The 23,094-nt window shown below is 39.4% G+C and overlaps 2 protein-coding genes across 2 annotated transcripts in view; both read right to left on the bottom strand.

The window, feature by feature from the left end:
• Positions 1–2,106: 2,106 nt before the first annotated feature.
• On the bottom strand, positions 2,107–6,586 carry LOC127450251 (inward rectifier potassium channel 2-like). Its single transcript, XM_051714200.1, has 2 exons — positions 6,001–6,586; positions 2,107–5,006 (listed from the first exon to the last, which is right to left on the bottom strand). Exon 2 carries the CDS (start codon positions 4,765–4,767, stop codon positions 3,442–3,444), a length of 1,326 nt encoding a protein of 441 aa, XP_051570160.1. The 5' UTR covers positions 4,768–5,006; positions 6,001–6,586; the 3' UTR covers positions 2,107–3,441.
• A 3,270-nt stretch (positions 6,587–9,856) lies between these two features.
• LOC127450993 (Fc receptor-like protein 5) overlaps positions 9,857–23,094 on the bottom strand; it is a gene marked incomplete at its 5' end in the record, with an annotated part of 56,530 nt that continues 43,292 nt past the window's right edge. The window contains 13 exons of the mRNA XM_051715476.1: positions 9,857–10,854; positions 11,935–12,021; positions 12,097–12,171; positions 12,285–12,341; positions 12,601–12,702; positions 12,908–13,018; positions 13,114–13,362; positions 13,766–14,041; positions 14,166–14,456; positions 14,571–14,858; positions 15,159–15,443; positions 15,605–15,877; positions 16,382–16,417. Of these exons, the coding sequence (XP_051571436.1) occupies positions 10,808–10,854; positions 11,935–12,021; positions 12,097–12,171; positions 12,285–12,341; positions 12,601–12,702; positions 12,908–13,018; positions 13,114–13,362; positions 13,766–14,041; positions 14,166–14,456; positions 14,571–14,858; positions 15,159–15,443; positions 15,605–15,877; positions 16,382–16,417 (2,177 nt within the window). The remainder of the gene's footprint in view (positions 10,855–11,934; positions 12,022–12,096; positions 12,172–12,284; positions 12,342–12,600; positions 12,703–12,907; positions 13,019–13,113; positions 13,363–13,765; positions 14,042–14,165; positions 14,457–14,570; positions 14,859–15,158; positions 15,444–15,604; positions 15,878–16,381; positions 16,418–23,094) is intronic.

Here is a 23,094-nt window from a genome sequence, read left to right as displayed (position 1 = left end):
TTTTCTCTCAGACTGTGGCTATTGTGATTATTTCTGCACAGAGAAGACAAACAGTGCTCAATTACCAATGAACTTGAGATTACTGGTCTGGGAAATTTTCTTAGAATACCTCATTTTTGATGATGATGATGATGATGATGATGAAATGGCTTGCATTTTTGAATGTGCTTAAAGGGATAGTTCACCCTAAAATTTTAATTCTCTCATCATTTACTCAATGCCATCCCAGAAGTGTATGACTTTCTTTCTTCTGTGGAACACAAGGATTTTTAGAAGAATATCTCAGCTCTGTTGGTCCACACAATGCAAGTGAATTGTGACCAGAACTCAGAAGGTCCAAAAAGGACATGAAGGCATTATAAAAGTAATCCATATTAGAGGTCTGCACAGGCCTTAAAATGAAACCCGAACCCGACCCGTACCTGAGACTGTGTGGCCCGACCCTACCTGGCCCGAACAATACCGTCAGATTTTAAACCCGATCCCGACCTGAACCCAAAATTGCTCACTATCTTTATCATTTCTTCTCCAAGCAAGTACTGTTGCAATAGTCTGTATTTTATGTAAGTATGCAACATTCATAACAGCATTGAAACAGTAAACATATACAGATTTAACAAGGCACACAGCCCCTCAGTGCACTAGAGCAGAAAGGAAAAAAGACATTGCCTTACCGTTTATGCGCTGAAACTTTGCTTGGTACAGAAAGATCTAGAACAATATGAAACAATGCAACATTCCCCTCTATGCAGCCTGAACTTGTTCAGAACGTTGAATCTTTGTGACAACTGCGCTAAAAACAATCTAGACACAGTGCAAAGAATGGAACAGAGCGCAGGTGTCTCGACATGCGTTTCTGAAAATTTTGTGCGCGAAACAAGTTTGTTAGGCCTGCTTATTTCTTCATTAATAACAAACCCTAACCCGAAGTCCTACTTAAAAAAACTGACCCGAACCCGGCCCCTGGGGTTCTCGGGTCCCTTCGGGCCCAGGTCGGGTTGCAGACCTCTAATTCATATGACTTCAGTGGTTAAATCCATGTCTTACAAAGCAATGACAGGGGAGGGTGAGAAACATTGTCAATATTTAAGTCCTTTTTTACTATCAGTCTCTATCTTTTACCAGCCCCAACCAGTATCGGTGGCTGAATGTGAAAGTGAAAGTCACTTCCACACCAGAATAAGTGAAAGTGTAGATTTTTAATAAAAGGGATTTAAATATTAATCTGTTTCTCACCCTCCCCTGTCATCGCTTTTGAAGACATGGATTTAACCACTGGAGTCTTTTGGATTACTTTTATACTGCCATTATGTCCTTTTTGGACTTTCAAAGTTCTGGTCACCATTCACTTGCATTGTATGGACCTACAGAGCTGAAATATTCTTCTAAATATCTTCGTTTTTGTTCAGCAGAAGAAAGAAAGTCATACATATCTGGGATGACATGTAGGTGAATAAATGATGAGAGAATTTTTAATTTTTGGGTGAACTATCCATTTAATCTGCTCTGATAGTACAGTATGTGTTTACTGTATATACAATTACTTGTAGTGAAATTTCTTTTTTTATGCACACATATTCCTAGTGAAAAGGGAATGTCGCTGGATAATGTGGAAAAATCCCTCAGGGAGAAATCAGACAGAACAAATCAAATACTCACATTGCATCTCCTCTCAAATCAATTCTCTGTTTACACAAACTAGGGTCATGGATTCAAATTAGTCAAGCCAGCCAGTCTTTGTCTCGATTATCTTAATAACAACTATATTTAGTCTAAAATAAAATATGCATTATATGTCATATTCACTATGTAATTAGCCATGCGATCAATTGTTATCATCTCAGTGAAATATAGAAAATATGCAGCAGGTCCAATAAATATTACAAGAATTTTATGATGTCACCAAAGACTGTTGAATCTGACATAATTAGAGGAAAATGAAATAGAGTTAAAATGTATTGCAATAGATTAACTTATAGCCTACATATTGAAATGTAGAAAATGGACCGGGCTTACCTTGAATTCAAATCCAATTAGACTGACAAAACATATTTTTACATTAATCATTTTTAAATCAAACCACAGATATTTTCAATCATTGGTCATTTTTATTCTGACAGATTATTACTTCCACTTTCAAGCAATCAAACAAACAAATGTCAATAGAAAAAATAATCCTATTTTATCACATCAATCCATTAATAGAGGTATTTGCACGGGAAGCTAATCTTGAGCACATAGGTTATAGAATACAGTTTTTAGGTTTTCTTTTTAAAGAAAAAATGTATAAAGATAAGAAGTGGTTTTGACTGCTACTGTCACATTCTTAAATAAAAGAAACCCAAATTAGATATTAGTGCTCTATTGTGTTTGGTTTTTCAAAACCTGCCAGCATCGCAAGTCATTATTGCTTTGTCTGTAACACAATGATGTCATACAAAACAAAATACATTTAAATACTATTTTGTACTTTTTTCCATTTAATATTGTATAATCTTTTCCTAAATAGCAGCAGATAATTCACATTAACATTCATGTCTTCAGTCTCTGGACCTACTGTATATTGCACATCAAAAGCATGTACTATAGATTGCTTTGAGCATGACACTCTTGACAAATTTATCAAAGATTTGCTGTAGTGTGCTGTATATATTTACAACTCTTTGACTTTTCATGCTGTATGAATTTCAGATTTTATCCTAACCCTGAGATGCTGAGTGTACTTTGACAAGCCCTGGAGCTCATATCACAGATACAATGCATGGACTGAGTAGATTTTCATATACTATATAAAACAATAAGTGCCCTAGATTAGCAGTTACATTAATTTAAAAAAAGTATGGCTAATCTTCAATATTGATATTATCACAACACATAATGACCAATGTACGTTAGTTACACACATACCCTGTATATATGTTCAAATAATTTTTTTTTGAAGCTATTTACAGTATCTGGACAGCATGTTTTCAAATACTGTATATAAACCAGTATATAATACTGTATATAAACCAGTGTTCTTCTACACTTCTCACAAGATATCAACATGAAATCATTAGAAGAATTGTGTTGTGTGTATTGCATTAATGCTTTTGGTCTATTGTAATCCTGCATATACAATGTTAGCACCCAGATAAATAGCTTAAACATAATTTTCTTAGGTGACTTTTGTACAGTACTGTATATATTGAAAGAGGAGCATGAAATAAAAAGTTGTGAAGAGACCATCTCATTAACCGGCTACTTCATTATTCAGAAATAAGGTTTTCAATCCATCAGTGAAAATACAGTGCTTTACATTTGGCATAAACTGCACTTGATTCCTTTCAAAACCAATGTCAGTGTTTTGCTGTATAGAACAAGACAGCCTTCTCCCAGTTTTGTATGTACCATAGAGCAAAGTCTTCATCACCTTTTACAAACTCCATACATGTCTGTCTGTCATATTTCAGGTTGTTGTCCGAGTTGCTGTCTTAGTTGTAGAGGTAAAGTATCCTGACTGGAAACCGTGTTTGTGACCACATCAACATCAAATTCCTCCAAGGCCACATGCTCTCTTCTACTGTTCCTATGTTCCTCTTCATCATCATCATCATCATCTTCTGTTTCCTCTTTATCCATGAAGGCTACTTCATTCTCATAGCAAAAAGAGTTTGAAGTTGACATGTTGTACTTCTTTTCGGCCAAATCCCTGGCACTACATTGAGGAGTGCTAGGAACCTCATATGTGTTCTCAAACTGTGAGTAGTCCACTTTGTAGTGATTTTTCTCCTCAAAAAGAACCGGCTCAAACCGATGGCCCCACAGGATTTCACTCGTCACGTAAGAGCTGCGACACTGAGTGGTCATGGCCGTTGCTTCCACCATGCCCTCCAAAATTACAACTATTTCCAGCTCTGAACTTTCCAGTTCCTGTTTGCTCATATCATAGAATGGACTGTCCTCGTCAATCTCGTGGACAATGGTAATGGGAGACACTAAAAATATACGGTCAATACCCGTGTCAAACCCAACATCAATGTCTATTTGATCCAGTGGAATGAATTCACCTTCAGCTGTGGTGCGAGATTTGAGAAGCTGGGCTCGAACGTGAGCTTCCACCAGGTGGCTCTTCCGTAGGTTCCCGACTCTCCACATCAAACTCATTTTACCGTCCCTCATTGCAATTGTGGCATAGTGACTGAACACAAGGGTTTCGTTTCGTTTCTTGGGCTTGGCCATCTTAGCCATGACTGCACCAATAATGAAGGCATCAATTATGCATCCTACAATGCTTTGGAAGACCACCATGAAGACAGCAATGGGGCAATCCTCTGTCACATAGCGGTAACCATAGCCAATAGTCGTTTGCGTTTCAACAGAAAACAGGAAGGCTGCCGTGAAGCTGTCGACATTCGAAATACATATCTGTTCCTGATTCTCCAAGTCCCCAGAAAAAAGTGCAACAAGCCAGAAAATAAATCCGAAAAGAAGCCAGGACAACAGGAAAGAGAGGCAGAAGATGATGACCATCCAACGCCAGCGAATGTCAACACACGTTGTGAAGATGTCAGCCAGGTAGCGCTGACCTTTCTCGCTCATGTTGATGAACTGCACATTGCAGTGTCCGTCCTTGTTGACAAAGCGGCTTTGTGTTTGATGCGGTGTGTGCACTTTGCCGGCCACATTTCCATTGCCGTAGCCATTTTGCATGTCGATGGGGGATAGCTTCATACCGCCTTCTTCAGAGGAAACTATGCTGTACCGGTGGGCTCTCACACTTCCCATAACTTCCGTATGAGGGGGCTGAGCCTCGTCTGCTTCGGAAAACAGTCTGAGTTTTTGGAGGACGCGTTGGAGAAACACTTTTGACCGCTCACGTGCACCAACACACAAACAAAAATCTATATTTCCAATGAAGAGAGCATGTGATGAGCGGGCTGCTCCAAAGAAACAATATTTTGGCAGGGTCTGAGAGGATCACTCCTCTTTCAAGGATTCATCGGACCTCATGGGCTAAAGTAGGGCTATAGAAATCACACAGACAGAAAATGTAAGAGATCTGCAGGAATTAATCTGCGTGATGAAAAAACAGAACAAGCAGTTTGTGAGATCACAAAATCAGTAAGCCCAATGAAGTTTTTTTAAAAAAATTTTTTTTTTAATACAAATACTCATTTATGAACTGTGATATTATAGAGATTAACTATCAAAATCAAGACAAAACCAATTTCTATGCATGTAAGGCCATTTCTCCTTTGGATGACATTTATATCAAGAGTTATGTAACACTTGGCATGGCTTTACATCTTGAAAGTATTATCTACAGACAGATTTAGAAATGAGAACTGCACAATTTAATGCACCTTTAAATATAATATAAAATAACTTGTGATTCTTCTTTAACAATTATGGAATGTCTTTGCAAATATATTTCTTTTTATCATGTGTTAAGTTTTATTTTATAATTAATTATATTGGTCAGGTGGAATTAAAAGCACAAAGCATAGGCATATGGAAATACTGTACATTACATAAATACACATGATTTTCAGTTTGGCAATGAAGAAATCAATAGTGTTTTCTGCTATTCTGTGACTGTCCATTTCCGAGTACTGAACCCTTGAGGTCAGTATGGATGTTTATACACATGACTACTCCAAGAATTAACCTTTAATTATGAAATGCTCTCCTCCAGCATTTCCCATCATAGTTCCTTCTCAACTCTGATGCAAGTATAATGCACATACAAGCAATTTTTTTCATAATATGATTTGTAAAATATAGGTTTAGAAAATTGTTTGAATACACAAAAAGCCCTTTAGCAAAAATGACAAAAAAATATGATTTTACAACTAATGTGAAATACTTATATGTATAAATATTAAAATTAATGATTATGATTTCACTATAAAATGGCCATAAACTAAAAACTGCACTTGAGCAGAAAGTGCTGTGCACATCTTATCTGTAATGACTTCAATGGCAAACAATGTCTATACAACTAAAAATCATGCTTACCTTCTGGAGTTCAAGAACACATTTCTGCAGATAAATAAGAATCAGCACATTTCTGCAGATAAAAGTTGTTTGTATCCAGTGAGACTGCTCAAACAAGAATATGCTTGATGGTTGTTTCGATCATCTCGTTCACTGCTGGCCAAAGCTCAAACCGATCGAAGAATACTTTTAAAAGCCTATTAATCTCCGCCCCATGCTGTTCGGGTCATCCAGTAATGACAGCTGCGGTGGTGTCATGATAACAGCATCCGTGAACTCGAAGCATATCTGGTCATGGTATTGTGATGCAATAAAATAGAATTATGCTTATACAGAAAATAAGTACAATATATTTTTCTTTCAGGATTCATTGCATGTTTTTGATAAGTTAATAATCTTTGTGTAAAAAGCAAAAAGTAATTTCAACTTTTTTTTTCATCATTTTGTATTTTTCATTGAGCAAGTACTGTAGGCCTAAAGCTATGTTGCTCAACATGTGCACAACTGTGTCATCATTTAACAAATCATTCATCAGAATCCCAGTATAAATGATTCATATAAAGGAAAAAAGTAATAAACGTCCTGGTTACTTGCGTAACCTCCGTTCCCTGATGGAGGGAACGAGACGTTGTGTCGATGTAGTGACACTAGGGGTCACTCTTGGGAGCCCGAAACACCTCTGGTCTTTGATAAAAGGCCAATGAAAATTGGCGAGTGGTATTTGCATAACACCCCCACGAACATACGGGTATAAAAGGAGCTGGTATGCAACCACTCATTCAGGTTTTGTGCTGAGGAGCCGAGACAAGGTCCCGACCATTTCAGCGTGTAGTTCAGTGTTGTGGCAGGAGGGACACAACGTCTCGTTCCCTCCATCAGGGAACGGAGGTTATGCAAATAACCAGGACGTTCCCTATCTGTCACTCACTCGAAGTTGTGTCGATGTAGTGACACTAGGGGTTGATTCAGGCAGGCACAGGTAGACCTGTTCGCTTCGCAGGTCAGCACCGACTGTGCGCGCTCGTTCGTGAGGCGCGCCGTCATCGAGACTGAGTCCAACTCCAAGCTGAGAAAAGAGATGCTCTAAGCTTGCTCTTTCCCCAGTTGACCCGAAGCCCTAGTCAGCTAAGGTGCGAGAGCACCAGGTCCCTGTGTGCACACAACACATCCCGAGAGTGAGCTAGGATTAGCCAATCGTCAAGATAGTTTAGGATGCGAATGCCCACTTCCCTTAATGGGGCAAGGGCTGCCTCTGCGACCTTTGTGAAGACGCCCATCTCAGGGGCGCTTCGAAGCTTTTCGTGTGTTCTTGGCGGCCGGCCGTGAGACGGGTGGCGTCTGCTTCCTGCGGTGGGCTCCACAGCTTGGCCGGGCTGCAGGGGCGGGCTGCGGTGTAGCCGGTGGAGTCACTGCAGGGGGATGCCCATGGCGACAAGCAGATGGGGTGCGGAATCTTGAGCCGCGCCGGGGCAGGATGTGCTGGATAGCCTCCGTCTGCTGCTTCACCGCCGAGAACTGCTGGGCAAACAGGCCAACCTGGGAAATGGGGGCGCCAATAACCGTGTCTTGTTGGCCTCTCCCATCTCGACCAAGTTGAGCCAAAGCTGGCGCTCCTGGACCACCAAGGTGGAAATCGCCCACCTGAGAGACCGTGCTGTGACCTTCGTCGCCCGGAGAGCGTGGTCAGTCACCGAGCGCAGCTCCTGCATCAATCCTGTGGCGGAACTACCCTCATGCAGTTCCTTTAGCGCCTTGGCTTGGTGGACTTGCAGGAGAGCCATGGCGTGCAGGGCGGTGGCAGCTTGTCCAGCGGCACCGTAGGCTTTGACCGTCAGGGACGACGTAAACCTACAGGTCTTGGATCGGAGCTTTGGGCACCCAAGCCAGGTGGCGGCGCTCTGCGGGCATAGGTGCACCGCGAGCGCCTTATCCACCAGGGGGATCGCTGAATAGCCCTTGGCCACCCCACCATCGAGGGTAGTGAGGGCGGGGGAGCTGAAAGATCGGGACCGGGCAGTAAAAGGTGCCTCCCACGACCTTGTCAGCTCCTCGTGCACTTCCGTGAAGAAAGGAACTGGGGTGGGGCGTGGCTGTGAGTGGCGCCGCGAGCCCAGGAACCAATCATCGAGCCACGAGGGTTCAGGGGAGAGCAGAGGGTTCCACTCTAGCCCGATGCTCGCGGCTGCCCGGGAAAGCATGTCCGTCATCTCTGCATCAGCCTGTGACTGGGCGACCGTACCCGAGGAGGGGAGCCCAGCTGATGCTTCCGCATCCGACTGGACAAGCCCGCTCTCCGATGCTGCGCTTGAGAGCTCATCACCTTCGCGGGCTCCGAACAAGAGGTCGAACTCACCGTGGGACGAGCCGGCGGACTCATCTAGAAGCCTGATCAGGGCAGACGAGCGTGCTGGGGACGTGGGGGGATACCCGACGGAGGTGGTCCCACTGGGGTCCCCAAATCGCCCCCAGTGCTAGCCGTGCTGGCCTCATACCCGTAGGTAGAAGGACCGAGGTGGGGAGCTGCTGGGGTTGCTTGCTTTCTTATGACAACCACAACGTTGCCATGGTCATGTTCTCGCAATGAGTACATGATCTATCCACGAACGCTGTCTCCGCGTGGGTAGTGCCCAGACACGAAAGTCAGCGATCGTGACCGTCAGAAGGCGAGAGATAACGACTGCAACCAGGAATAACACACAAATGGAAAGGCATCTTTAAAAAGACACGTCTTTAAAAAGACGTTCCGTGTGTGCTGCTCTTTTAGAGAAATATACTCTTTTTTAGAATATACTCTTTTATTTCTGCTGAAGTGCCCAGGGGCGTTCTCTGCAGTGTGCCAGTGCAGAGGAGGTAGAAGCCGCTGAAATGCATCATCAGATCCAGCAGAGGTGAATGAACAGCTGTGGAAATTCAGCTCAGTGAGCATCGACCGTTCGGCTCCGAAGAGAAAATCTGAATGAGTGGTTGCATACCAGCTCCTTTTATACCCGTATGTTCGGGGGAGTGGTATGCAAATACCACTCGCCAATTTTCATTGGCCTTTTATCAAAGACCAGAGGTGTTTCGGGCTCCCAAGAGTGACCCCTAGTGTCACTACATCGACACAACGTCGAGTGAGTGACAGATAGGGAACCTGAATTCCATACCATACAGGCCTTTTAAAAAATCCCAAGGGTTACATCATTGATGCTTTGTTTTCAACAGAGCATTACAATTTTCACAAACTTGTCATATCTGGGTTTCAAATTAAATTATAATTGACAAAATATATAGTAAAAAGAAAACATTAAAAAGCATAGCAAAAGGGGCCTGGGTAGCTCAGCGGGTATTGACTCTGACTACCACCCCTGGAGTCCCGAGTTCGAATCCAGGGTGTGCTGAGTGACTCCAGCCAGGTCTCCTAAGCAACCAAATTGGCCTGGTTGCTAGGGAGGGTAGAGTCACATGGGGTAACCTCCTCGTGGTCATGATTAGTCGTTCTCACTCTCAATGGGGCATGTGGTAAGTTGTGCGTGGATCACAGAGAGTAGCATGAATCTCCACATGCTGTGAGTCTCCACGGTGTCATGCACAACAAGCCACGTGATAAGATGCACAGATTGATGATCTCAGAAGCAGAGGCAACTGAGACTTGTCCTCCACCACCTGGATTGAGGTGAGTAACCGTGCCACCACGAGGACTTACTAAGTAGTGGGAATTGGGCATTCCAAATTGGGAGAAAAGGGGATAAAAAAATAATAATTTTAAAGCAAAAAAAAAACAAAAAAAAACAAAAAAAAAACATTTACAAATAATTTTAATGAAATAAAACATTGAATAATTGACACAACTGTACAATATAAAAGATGAGAATCTCAAATTATAAAATTTGCCACGCTGATGATACATGAGAGATACAGGGCCGTAGCAAGGAATTCTGGGCCGCCTTACAGTATACTGCCCCTTTCATATAAAAAAAAAAAGTTTAAAATTATTTTTGGGCCTCCTGGACCTGTGGGCCCCTAGAATTGTTACCACCTTTCACCCCATCAGCTACAGCCCTGTGCGAGAACCAATAAAGATGTAAACGAAGACGTGTGTCTAACATTTACATACCAGATTTGCTAACTTTGCAAGCTTTTTAGTGAATAACGCTGACATTTCGGTATGTTCCTCACACTAATGTATCTTGTGGCTTTAGGTGTATACAACTTCTATGGTACTTTTATTTGCTTTCTGGAGTTTGACAGCAACACACGACATAAGGGGTGAGTAAATGTTGACAGAGTTTTCATTTGTTGGGTGAACAATGCCTTTAATATTGCTTCTGCAAAGCAGTATCGCTTTTTATAATTTTTGTATATATTACTCTATTTAGATTTGACTTTACCTTACATATATCTATAAAAAATACTTTTGAAAGTATACAAAAATTAACCAAAAAATGTATGGCCTCCTGAGGGCACAAATTTCAGAAAAATATTCAGAGAGTCAAAGATTATAATGCAATTACTCTGAAGCACATAAAGGCTTGACAATTAGTTACATAAAATTCAAGCTTTTAAAATTAGAGACCACTTCAGTTTGCTGACTTAGCAAATTAACAATACTTTGAATCCACTGTATGTTCTGTATGTAGAAAAAACAATAAGCTTGGTTTAATTTACATTAAAAACAAGCTTTGTAAAGCTGAATTTATATTTCATCAGAAGCATTTTTTTTTTTTTTTAAAGATTTAAAGGCCTAGTTTATGGAAGGTGCACAGCAATATGTAATATCATTAGCATAAAAACTGCAAGCTTTTATTTATTTGCTTGTTTGCATGTTGCAAGTTTCAGCTCTGGTCTTTTATTTAATCTGAGCATAGGTCACATCACTTGATCCACAAACAGCACCTGAAAACATAAAAATAAATTCAAAAGGCTAAAATGCATATTTAATTGAATTCTTAGATTCTCAATGATGCTTGTAGATGCTGTTTATTTTTTAATTTATTTTTTTAGGAGGGTTACTTTTGAAATGTATTCCACTACAGATTACAGAATACATGCTGTAAAATGTCATTTGTAATGTATTCCATTAGATTACTCAAGGTCAGTAACGTATTCTAAATACTTTGGATTACTTCTTCAGCACTGGTAGATTTTTCACTTGTTTTGACTATAAAAACTCTGCCAGTACAGTAAGACAAAATACACATGTTAAAAATACATTCTCTGAAAAACCGAAATATCTTATGCAGTGTTGTTTCTAAAACAAGATAAATCAAACTGATCTTGTTTTAAGGATTTTTAGATATTTTTACAGGAAAACAATACAAAAATTATCATCAAGAATATGATTTTTGCCCTAATATCAAAGGTCTTACTAGAAAAAAGAAATTATGATCCAACGTGAATTTTCTTGATAAAAAAATATGATCGTGTCTGGTAACGTGCATGTAAAATGGCTAGAAATAGCATTTAAGCTTAGCATAAAGCTGACAATTTACACAAGGTTTATTTCTATTTCTTCTGCTCCAAACTTACTTCAAACTTACTTCTCTGTCTGCTCGTATGAATGTAACACATCATAAGAAAGTGTTTCACCGCTGTTCAAACACACTTTGGATCGCATCATTTATATGTATAAATGTTTTCCATCTGAAAGGACTAAATATTAAATGAAACAAATGACAATAAAATGCAAAGTAATCTCTTCAGTAATCAAAATACTTTTTGAATGTAACTGTATTCTAATTACCAATGATATAAATTGTAACTGTAGTGGAATACAGTTACTTATATTTTGTATTTTAAATACATAATCCCCTTACTTGTATTTCGTTACTCCCCAACCCTGTCAGCAACTACAGTAGTACACTTTGTTCTATGACAACTATGATGATCAGTAATGAGAAATAAAATACTATTAGCATTAATCTGACCATAAGATGAAGCAGACAGGCTTAGCAGAGATGTTTTGTAATTACATACCTTTGTTTCCTTTGTTTTTCCTTACATCCTTCTTAGATTTCAGTTCAATCTCAGCATAGGTTAGGTCTGTAGGCCCTGTTACTGTGCCTACAATGAAAAATAAAAACATGAGTAAGACTTTTCCCTTTTCTGTTTGGATTTACTCTTTTAGTCTTATTGTACCTTTGCTCTTTAGCTTCTTTTTCTCCTTGTTGGCGTGTGAATACATGACATCACTTGGATCTGCCCCAGTGACATCTAAAAAAAGATTGATTTGATCTCTATTACATTTCAGTTTCTTTATAAAAGAGCTTTTTGACTGTGCATTACAATATCATGACATGATGAAATACTTTAGATGAGATCATTACCTGTGCTTGTGTATGAATTAATTGTTGCATGAACAGAATCATAAATGTGAGCAGTGCCTGAAATAAATAAATAAACAAGAGACCATTCATCAGATCTTTATATATTATGAATTAAAGCCCACAGGGAAATATTGTTTTTCATTTTGACACTAACTTAAAAAAAATGAATGAATGAATAAATGAAAAAAAAAAAAAAAAAAAAAAAAATTATATATATATTATATTATATTATTTATTTATTTATTACATTATTCAGATTAGTTTCTCACTGCACTAGACACTGTTTACATGCATTGTAAAAAGATTTGAGACTGACCAGAGTGCAGTGCCGTACACCCATATTCACTCTGGTCCTGTTCTGATGTCTGACTGATATTCTGCTGTTGATTGACAACAGAGGGAGACAAAGATCCTCCACCTAGTCAAACACAGTGTTTACATGAAAGTTTTGAGGAATAAAGGGGTCTGAAATCAAACAAATGAATATACTGTCTGCATACATGTTTGTAAATGATATGCTAATGTTCTTATTCATAAGACTTCAATAAAAACTCCTCCATATTAAGGTCGGTGCAAATGTATTCATAAATTGCCATTGAATTCTAATAGGGCAGAAGATGAACCTTTGTTGTTTTTGAAGCACCACAGCAGGATCAGTATGAAAATGATCAAAAGCGTGACACTCAGTCCTACAGTCACTCCAGTTATCAGGCCATGAGACAGAGGTTTTGAGGCTGAGGAAGATACATACATTTATATATTTAAAAATGTGCTGCAAATTATACTAAACATTTTTAATAGTGTTTATAGTTCTTCTGTACAGTCTCACCTCTGACTGAGATCCAGCTCTTGGGTGACTCTCCTCTCTCTGTGTGTTTACAGTAGTAGAAACCTTCGTGTGACTTTGAGACAGTATGGATGATCATCTCTCCTGTAGTCTGCTTCTGGAGGAGTGATCCATCTTTATAGAAATCAGCTGTGAGGTCTGAGGGATTTGAATATCGATGTAAACAGCGTAGAGTCAGAGAATCTCCTTCAGTCACAGGATGAACAGGACTCTCCAGAATCACACCACCATCTACAGAACAGAGGAAATGTGTGCTTATTGTAATGCAAATAGTGAGATTATATCAAAAACTGTAGAAAATGTCAGTGGTGTTAACTCATGCAATGTTGGGTTGTTATGCATGGTTGTCAGAGCATTGCTATGTGGTTCCTACAGTTTTCTTAATAGTTTTCAACTTGTTGATGTGTGGCCGGTATAGGATATTTACTGACTAAGTAAAAGAGCCCACAAGTTTCTATGATATTCTGGTCCATAAGTTTAAGTCTCGTACAGGTCTCGTACCATTAATAATTTGCTGATATAGTTCAAACAAAACAAGAATTGTATCACATGCTTAATACATTCTTTGCTATCCCAATCATTCACTGACTGTAAACTACCAGTGAAATTAATAAATACAGAGTTGTAGACTCACTGTGTACAGTGATATTAACAGGATTACTCTTCTCTCCAGATTGAGACTGACACCAGTACACTCCAGTGTCAAAAGTGTAGACGGGACTGATTCTACATGTAGATCCTGTTTGTGATGCCCGGTGTGAAAATGAACAAACACTTAATCTGTCTGTGTATATTCTCACTGTCCATTCAGTAGAGTTACTCTGATCCTCACAGCTCAGAGACAGAGAGTCATATGAGGAGTGTTGAGTTCTGTTGGGACTGATGATCAGAGACACTGAAGGAGAGACACCTGAAAAACACATTACAGCTTGAACTTAGAAATGCTTAAAATTACATCTGAACATGACACTTCTTTTTTTAATATATTAGAAATGCTTTTTCTTTAAATAAATAAATACTATAATTTAACTCACCAGTGACCCATATTAGCTGTGTGCTGCTGTGATCTGTGTAATAGGCTGGTTCTCCTCTCTCTGCGCTGCACTTATAAACTCCTGTGTGATTTACAGCAGCAGAACTGAGAGTGTAGTTTCCTCCAGCTCCTCTGCTGCTGTCTGACAGGAGTTTATAATTTAACGTATTATCTTCTTTGTACCAGCTAAATGTCCAGTCTGTAGAGGAGTCTTTAACCTCACAGATCAGAGTCACTGAGTCTCCTTCAGTCACCCACTTCTGTGGAGATACACTTAAAACTGCTTTCCAATCTGAAATTGATACCTCTTTCATTAGTAACATTAATGTTAATGTAAATGTTAAATTAATGTTTGTCTTTTGCTGTTTATACTGAGAATAATGAACAAACAAACATAGAAACTCACTTAAAACAGTCAGTGTAACAGCATCACTGATCTTTGAGTTTTGTCCATCTCTTGTTTTTCCACTACAGGTGTATTTACCACTGTGTGTGTGTTCAACACTGTTGATTTTGCACTCCTGTGTCTTGCATTGATTGACAGTGTTTCTATAACCGTTGTTGGTATTCTTTACAGTCCAGCTGTATGTCCACTCAGTGTCTCCTCCACCCTGTATGTCACATCTGAGAGTGACTGTTTCTCCTCTGAACAGCTGATTTTTAGGCTTCACTGTCAAAACAGCTTCAAAATGCTCTGTGCAAACACAATTACACAATATTTAATCAAACAACATAACGAAAACATGAAAAGTAATAAAATACATTCTATAAATAAAAATACAACTAATTACAAGAGTGACATCATTTTGCAATTCAGTAGAATATTCAACAAAATGAATGTTTGATTAATTTGTTATAAACAGGTCAGTGCAGCTCCTTTAATATTTGATGGGAGTTCAGGTTTTGGCCTTGATCCTGCAGGAGAGCAAGAAACATGAAGGAGTTGAGGAGGTCACCTGCTCATCTCTGAGTCTTTATCACAGCAATTACTCACCTTTAACAGAGAGAGTCACATGATTACTGTCCTGTGAGGATGAAGGTCTTTTATCTCTCACTCCTCTACACCAGTACTGATCCTGATCAGATTCAGCAGCTCCTTTGATAGTAAAAGTGTCTCTGTTTACAGTGTGATGCTCAGATGCAGACACTGAAGTGTTGTTTTTATACCACTGATATCTCCAGTCACTGTACTGAGTCTCTATCTCGCACTTCAGAGTCACTCTCTCTCCAGTGAACACTGAACTGTCTGGCTCAACATTCACTGTAACTCTGGGTAAATCTGTAGAGAGAATACAATATATACTTAAGACATTTGTTCACACAGAATAAATAAATCTGACCTCTTATAAAGGTCTTAGTAAAATAAATCTGTCATCATGTTTTGAATATTTTTGTACATTGCTGATTTGAAAGATGATGAACACAGATGAACTCTCTCACCTGTGACTGTCAGAGTAACTTCATTACTGGTGTATTTGTATTGTGACCCTTTTGTATCTCCTCCATAACAGGTGTATTTACCTGCATTAAACTGAGTAACAAAACTGATATTGTAGTCCTGTAGTTTATTTTGGTGGACGAATGAACCATCTTTATCCCAGGTGTACTGCCAGATAGTGACTCCTCTCTCCTGTATGTCACATCTGAGAGTGACTGTCTCTCCTCTGAATACACGTTCATCAGGCTGTACGGTCAGTTTTGCTTTTGGTCTAACTGTACAATGACAACAATTCACACTGAAAATAGTTAAAAATAATGTTCAGTATTTAATGCATAAACACAGATACACAATTTTAAATCAGTTTAGAAGACGTTTTGTCCTCTTTATCTATCACTGCCACTTGTTTAGTGTCTAATGCAATGTATTAAATTGTGTTCCTAGAACTGAGTATTACGGAAATTTGTGTGGTGTCAGCAGAGTTACTAATTTTCAATACTAAGGAAATGTTACTTTTATGTGTGACTACATGCTTTATAACTAGTTAGCCAAAATGACTGATATTTCTGAAGAAATTGTCATTTTTATATGCAGTTGTTTTAGGTGTTGCCACCTGTCACAGTAACATCTCAGAACTGTCTGCAGGGATACAACACAACACAAGTAATTATAACTTTGAAAAGGTGCAAGTCAAGATGATAATGCTAATTTTCAGCTGGTTTGTAACAGTAAGCATTCTATCAGACATATCTGAATATATATGAATCAAATTCAATCACCTTCATTGTGTCCAGAGTGAATGTTTGAAATCAGTACTGAAAAAGAACAAGGAGAAAACTATTAAATTATATTTTACATATAAAATTAGCCACAAGTATACTATAAGTTCAAGCTCTTCCAATTTTTTTTCTAGATCTAGTGGCATCTACAGTGCATCCGGAAAGTATTCACAGCGCTTCACTTTTTCCACATTTTGTTATGTTACAGCCTTATTCCAAAATGGATTAAATTCATTATTTTCCTCAAAATTCTACAAATAATACCCCATAATGACAACGTGAAAGAAGTTTGTTTGAAATCTTTGCAAACTTATTAAATAAAAAACGGAAAAAAAAAAAAATGTACATAATGTACACATGTACATAAGTATTCACAGCCTTTGCTCAATACTTTGTTGAAGCACCTTTGGCACCAATTACAGCCTCAAGTCTTTTTGAGTATGATGCTACAAGCTTGGCACACCTATTTTTGGGCAGTTTCTCCCATTCTTCTTTGCAGGACCTCTCAAGCTCCATCAGGTTGGATGGGGAGCGTCGGTGCACAGCCATTTTCAGATGTCTCCAGAGATGTTCAATCAGGTTCAAGTCTGGGTTCTGGCTGGGCCACTCAAGGAAATTCACAGAGTTGTCCCGTAGCCACTCCTTTGTTATCTTGGCTGTGTGCTTAGGGTCGTTGTCCTGTTGGAAGATGAACCTTCGACCCAGTCTGAGGTCCAGAGCGCTCTGGAGCAGGTTTTCATCAAGGATGTCTCTGTACATTGCTGCATTCATCTTTCCCTCGATCCTGACTAGTCTCCCAGTTCCTGCCGCTGAAAAACATCCCCACAGCATGATGCTGCAACCACCATGCTTCACTGTAGGGATGGTATTGGCCAGGTGATGAGCAGTGCCTGGTTTCCTCCAGACATGACGCTTGCCATTCAGGCCAAAGAGTTCAATCTTTGTTTCTCATGGTCTGAGAGTCCTTCAGGTGCCTTTTGGCAAACTCCAGGTGGGCTGTCATGTGCCTTTTACTGAGGAGTGGCTTCCGTCTGGCCACTCTACCATACAGGCCTGATTGGTGGAGTGCTGCAGAGATGGTTGTTCTTCTGGAAGGTTCTCCTCTCTCCACAGAGAAATGCTGGAGCTCTGTCAGAGTGACCATCGGGTTCTTGGTCACCTCCCTGACTAAAGCCCTTCTCCCCCGATCGCTCAGTTTGGCCGGGCGGCCAGCTCTAGGAAGAGTCCTGGTGGTTCCAAACTTCTTCCATTTACGGATGATGGAGGCCACTGTGCTCATTGGGACCTTCAATGCTGCAGAAATTTTTCTGTACCCTTCCCCAGATCTGTGCCTCGATACAATCCTGTCTCGGAGGTCTACAGACAATTCCTTGGACTTCATGGCTTGGTTTGTGCTCTGACATGCACTGTTAACTGTGGGACCTTATATAGACAGATGTGTGCCTTTCCAAATCATGTCCAATCAACTGAATTTACCACAGGTGGACTCCAATCAAGTTGTAGAAACATCTCAAGGATGATCAGTGGAAACAGGATGCACCTGAGCTCAATTTTGAGTTTCATGGCAAAGGCTGTGAATACTTACGTACATGTGATTTTTTTCGTTTTTTATTATTAATAAATTTGCAAAGATTTCAAACAAAATTCTTTATTGGGTATTGTTTGTAGAATTTTGAGGAAAATAATGAATTTAATCCATTTTGGAATAAGGCTGTAACATAACAAAATGTGGAAAAAGTGAAGCGCTGTGAATACTTTCCGGATGCACTGTACATTCAAGTGATGTTGCAAAAGTTCACATGTAAAATTTAACCTCAAAGGTTCACTAAAATGTTTAGCTTGATCTATCCAGAACGGGTTTAGATTATGTTTAAGAGCTGAGAGTTGCCTCTGAGGTATTAGTGTCACTGTGATTAGTAGCAGGGGCGAGGCCACATAAGGGCCAGAGTGGCACTGGTCCACTCAGATTGACAGCTGGTCCACCCAATCAAAACTGACGAAATATACTAATAGTTTGAGTCTGAATTTTGTCGCAATCATAATAGCTCACATGCAAGATAATCATTATATTTCTGTTCGAAATATAGTTAGAAAAATGTGTTTTTATTTCAAATAAGAAAACTTCGATATGATATTTTATTTTGAAGAGCAGGCAAAAGAAAAGCCGTCGATGCATGTGTCTGATTCACACTGTGTTCTGAGGTTTATCAGCGCTTTGTCCTCACACACGCAGCGTGAGCGTGTTTCATGGAACAAACTGATATAATGCAGGGTTTCTGCAGGTTTTATGAAGCTAAATTTAAGACTTTTTAAAGATCTTTTTAAGACCAACTAAACAAAATGTAGGGAATAAATTGAAGGGAACGCAATACGTCAAAATGTTCTCTAAATGTAAATGTCTAGGGAGCACATGAAGAATCATATTTAAAGCATCTTATTTTTGTCCATTTTGGCTGGAACAAACATTTCTCCATTTCTCCAACTTATCTCGTGGCATCACAATCGAACTACACCTCTAAACTGCGAGATTCAGAAAATGTTTGCCAAGTTCTTCTACGGTTACTGACAGATGAAGCAGCACATACCGCCACCCACTGTATACTGTTCAATGAATACTATGTGACATAACAGATACTCACATATATTCAACAAGACAAAATAGAAACTGAATTTACACAAATGATCCTGTTCAAGAGTTTACATTCCATTTGGTCTTAAGTGTGTATGGTGTGTTGCTTTCTCAATAATCAATGACTATTTGTGTAAAAATTGTTCTTGAGTCCCTGCTTTGTCCTGAGGCCAACTTTTCCTAAGAAAAATCCCCTAACTACTGTACATTATTTGGTTTCCCAGCATCTTCTGCACATTTAAGTTCTTCCCAACAGTGGCTATATGATATAGCAGGGACAACTGATGGACTCTATATACACAACTATTACAAAAGGTTCAAACATTCATTGATGCTCAAGAAGGCAACACAAAAAACAAAGGGATGCAAACTTTTGAAAGGATGATTTGTGTATATTAGAGTACATTTTGTGTTGTGTAGATTTTAAAGGGCAGTACTACATAAAAATATATATCATCTTTTATCTCTTATATTTGTATAAATTCTGAAAGCGGTGTGAAAACGTATAAAACAAAAAGGGGTATCCAAAGTTCTGCACAACTGTATATATAAACACATTTTAGCTTTTTTTAATGTACATAATGTACAAATGCATGTGCAATTATGAAATGGCTTGTCATGTCAGTTACATATTTTAACACAAAATTCACAACATTGTAACCTAAAATTCAATATACAATTCCCACATCTTAACATTTAAGTGCTGGTACTATGTACAATGTGCAGAGTAGCTGACTGAATTCATCTGATTTACCTCTGTGCTCGTGGGGAAATTAACATTAACAGTGACAGCAAAATAGCTTGCTAACATTTTCACGTGTTGCATGAATAAATGGATCGGCTTCTTTCAGCTCGTTGTTGAAAACACTTGTGCCGAATGACAGGATGACAAAGAGTGTGTTACCTCCCCCCATCCCCCCAGAATCTATGCCCCTGGGTATAGTCCACATCCATAACAGTTGGCGCCTGATCTACAGCTGCCATTCAAATTTTGATTTGATGGGAGTCACGCCAATGACATTGATGGATAAAATCAGGACAGGGAAGTAGCAAACACAGACGGAGGGAAAGCAGCACAGTTGAAGTACAGTAACACCACTTAAAATGTTCTCAAGTAAAATTATACCATTTTAAAACTTCTTAAAGTACAATTTCTGGGAAAAATCACTTAATTACAACAACATGAGTATTTGTAATTCATTACTTTACACCCCTGCTTGCTAGTGACGGTGTTTTCAACTGTTTTCATGTTGTGATGCTCAATTAATTCTACTGGTGAAGACCATAATTATTAGATGAGACATGTACAGTAGTAAGATGTTTTGTCATTTGAAATTAATTTTAATATGATTTTCCTCTTTCCTGCATTTTTCCTGCCATAAATTCACTTTCTATTGAATGTCCATGTCTTCCCTTAAGGGGGAAAAAGTGATTTGGAAAAAAGTGTGGACATTAATCAGATATCAATTACATTTATTTGTACAGTGCTTTTCATAATGCATATTGTTTTAGAGTTGCTTTACAGAGAACATTGAACATGTTTGTACAATGTTTATAATGTACAGTATGTCCAAATGAATGTATTTATTTGCATAACATGTGGTCCTTTTTGTACGGTACAATTTATTGGGTGGCCGTTAATGTATCATGATTTCCCACACAAGAACGATATATTCAATCTATCAACAGGATCAGCCAGTCTATCAACACCAAAACATTTAATGTAGGTTTAGCCTAGCATTAAGATATGGAGATTATATATTCAAACTAATAATTAATAATCTATGTTGACATTGTCATCTCCTGCAAAATAATTTTTTTTTATCTTCAGTTTCTGACTAGACTCAGTATCTGCTTTAAAATAAACATAATTAACTACAGTTCTCAAAACATGTCCAACTTTACAGCTGTGAAGGCACTAATAGGCTACAGAGCTTTTCAGGTTAGTCTACTTAGCTTCTCCATCGATGGATAAACCCTCAACAAAATAACTAAAATGCTTCTATTTGCAATATTTCGCCATCATCCTCCCACCTATTATCAATAATAGATAGATGGGGAAGAACAATAACGCCTCACTGTGATTCTGTGATCATTTGCTCTCAAGTTTCTGTCATTTTTAATTCTGCGTTTCTTCATAACATAATGATTGTTTCTGCCCACATCACCCGCAAAGCATCATGGGACTCAGGAATGTTGTGGATAGGATAGCTGTTAAATAGAACATCTGATTCACCAGACTAGTGTTTTTCACCAGACCTTTTATTTTAGATTGGCTACTATTCAAAATAAATATTTTGCAACATTGCAACATCACTATTAATTCACGGTTTCTGGTTAGGGTAGATCTGTATTGTTTTGGTCGGAACTACATTATCTATGCGCTTCCTGATTAAACATTATGGTATCAGCATAGACCTTGATGTCGTCATCAGAGGCGGACCGGAACATCTCCCAGTCCACTTGATCAAAACAGTCCTGTAGCATAGAATCTGATTGGTCTGACCAGCACTGGATCGTATTGAGGTCGGGTGCTGCCTGTTTCAGTTTCTGCCTATAAGCGGGCAGAAGGAGAATGAAAGAGTGGTCCAAATTGCCAAATGGTGGGCGGGGGAGGGATTTATAGCCATCCCGGAAGGAAGAGTAGGAATGGTCCAAAACCCGGTCACCTCGTGTGTTGCATCTGATGTGTTGGTAGTATTTCGGTGCTATTGACTTGAAGTTGGCTTTGTTAAAGTCTCCAGTCACAGTGAACACGACCTCAGGGTGCACGGTTTCCTGCTCATTTATACTCCCATACAGTTCCTTGAGTGCCCGGTCTGTGTCGGCTTGTGGGGGGATGTACATAGCTGTGATAATGACCGCTGTGAATTCCCTTGGTAGCAAGAATAGTCGACACTGAAGCATGAGAAATTCCAGATCAGGAGAACAGAAAGACTTGATAGAATGCACGTTCCTCTGATCACACCAGGATTTGTTAATCATAAAACATACACCTCCACCTCTGCTTTTACCTGAGAGGTCTTTCACTCTGTCCGCTTGGTGCACTGAGAACCTCTGCAGACATCCAAGTTTCTGTAAGGCAGATAATGCAGCAGTCCCTCGTCTCTCGTTGGAAAGAGATCCGCGCTCTCAGCTCGAAGAGCTTGTTGTCCAGAGACTGAAAATTTGCTAGTAGAATGCTGGGTAGCAGGGGTCGATTTGCACGACGTCTTAGTCTGACGAGAACGCCGACTCTCCTTCCTGTTTTCCGGCTCCGTTTGATGGTGTGGTTGTTTCAAGGAGCACAATACGATGATACTTGAACAAAATTGAGCTGCATGGTTGAGTTGCCAGAAAGAAGCCTTTACTGCACCAATGCCACAAAAAACCCGGTTACAATATGCCCGACAACACCTTGACACACCTCACAGCTTCTGGTACATTGTAATTTGGAGTGACGAGATCAAAATAGAGCTTTATGGTCACAACCATAAGCGCTATGTTTGGAGAGGGGTCAACAAGGCCTATAGTGAAAAAATACCATCCCCACTGTGAAGCATGGTGGTGACTCACTGATGTTTTGGGGCTGTGTGAGCTCTAAAGGCAAGGGGAATCTTGTGAAAATTGATGGCAAGATGAATGCAGCATGTTATCAGAAAATACTGGCAGACAATTTGCATTCTTCTGCACGAAAGCTGAGCATGGGACGCCCTTGGACGTTCCAGCATGACAATGACTCTAAGCACAAGGCCAAGTTGACCCTCCAGTGGTTACAGCAGAAAAAGTTGAAGGTTCTGGAGTGGCAATCACAGTCTCATGACCTTAATATCATCGAGCCACTCTGGGGAGATCTCAAACGTGCGGTTCATGCAAGATGACCAAAGACTTTGCATGACCTGGAGGCATTTTGCTAAGACAAATGGGCAGCTATACCACCTGCAAGAATTTGGGGCCTCATAGACAACTATTACAAAAGACCAGCAACATTTTTGTCAAGGTCTCGCCTTTGGTATCAGCAGTGGAAATGAATCACAAAAAGTCCTCTCATACTGAACAGTTTCCAGAGTCACAATCCACATTGTGGACTAATAACGGACTTGTT

Source organism: Myxocyprinus asiaticus, chromosome 13 (assembly GCF_019703515.2).
Source record: "Myxocyprinus asiaticus isolate MX2 ecotype Aquarium Trade chromosome 13, UBuf_Myxa_2, whole genome shotgun sequence".
NCBI classification, from domain to species: Eukaryota; Metazoa; Chordata; class Actinopteri; order Cypriniformes; family Catostomidae; genus Myxocyprinus; species Myxocyprinus asiaticus.
This window is presented reverse-complemented; position numbering and strand designations above follow the sequence as displayed.

Excerpts from the sequence above, each read along its gene's own strand:
- LOC127450251 (XM_051714200.1), bottom strand. The coding sequence starts at position 4,767 with ATGGGAAGTGTGAGAGCCCACCGGTACAGCATAGTTTCCTCTGAAGAA.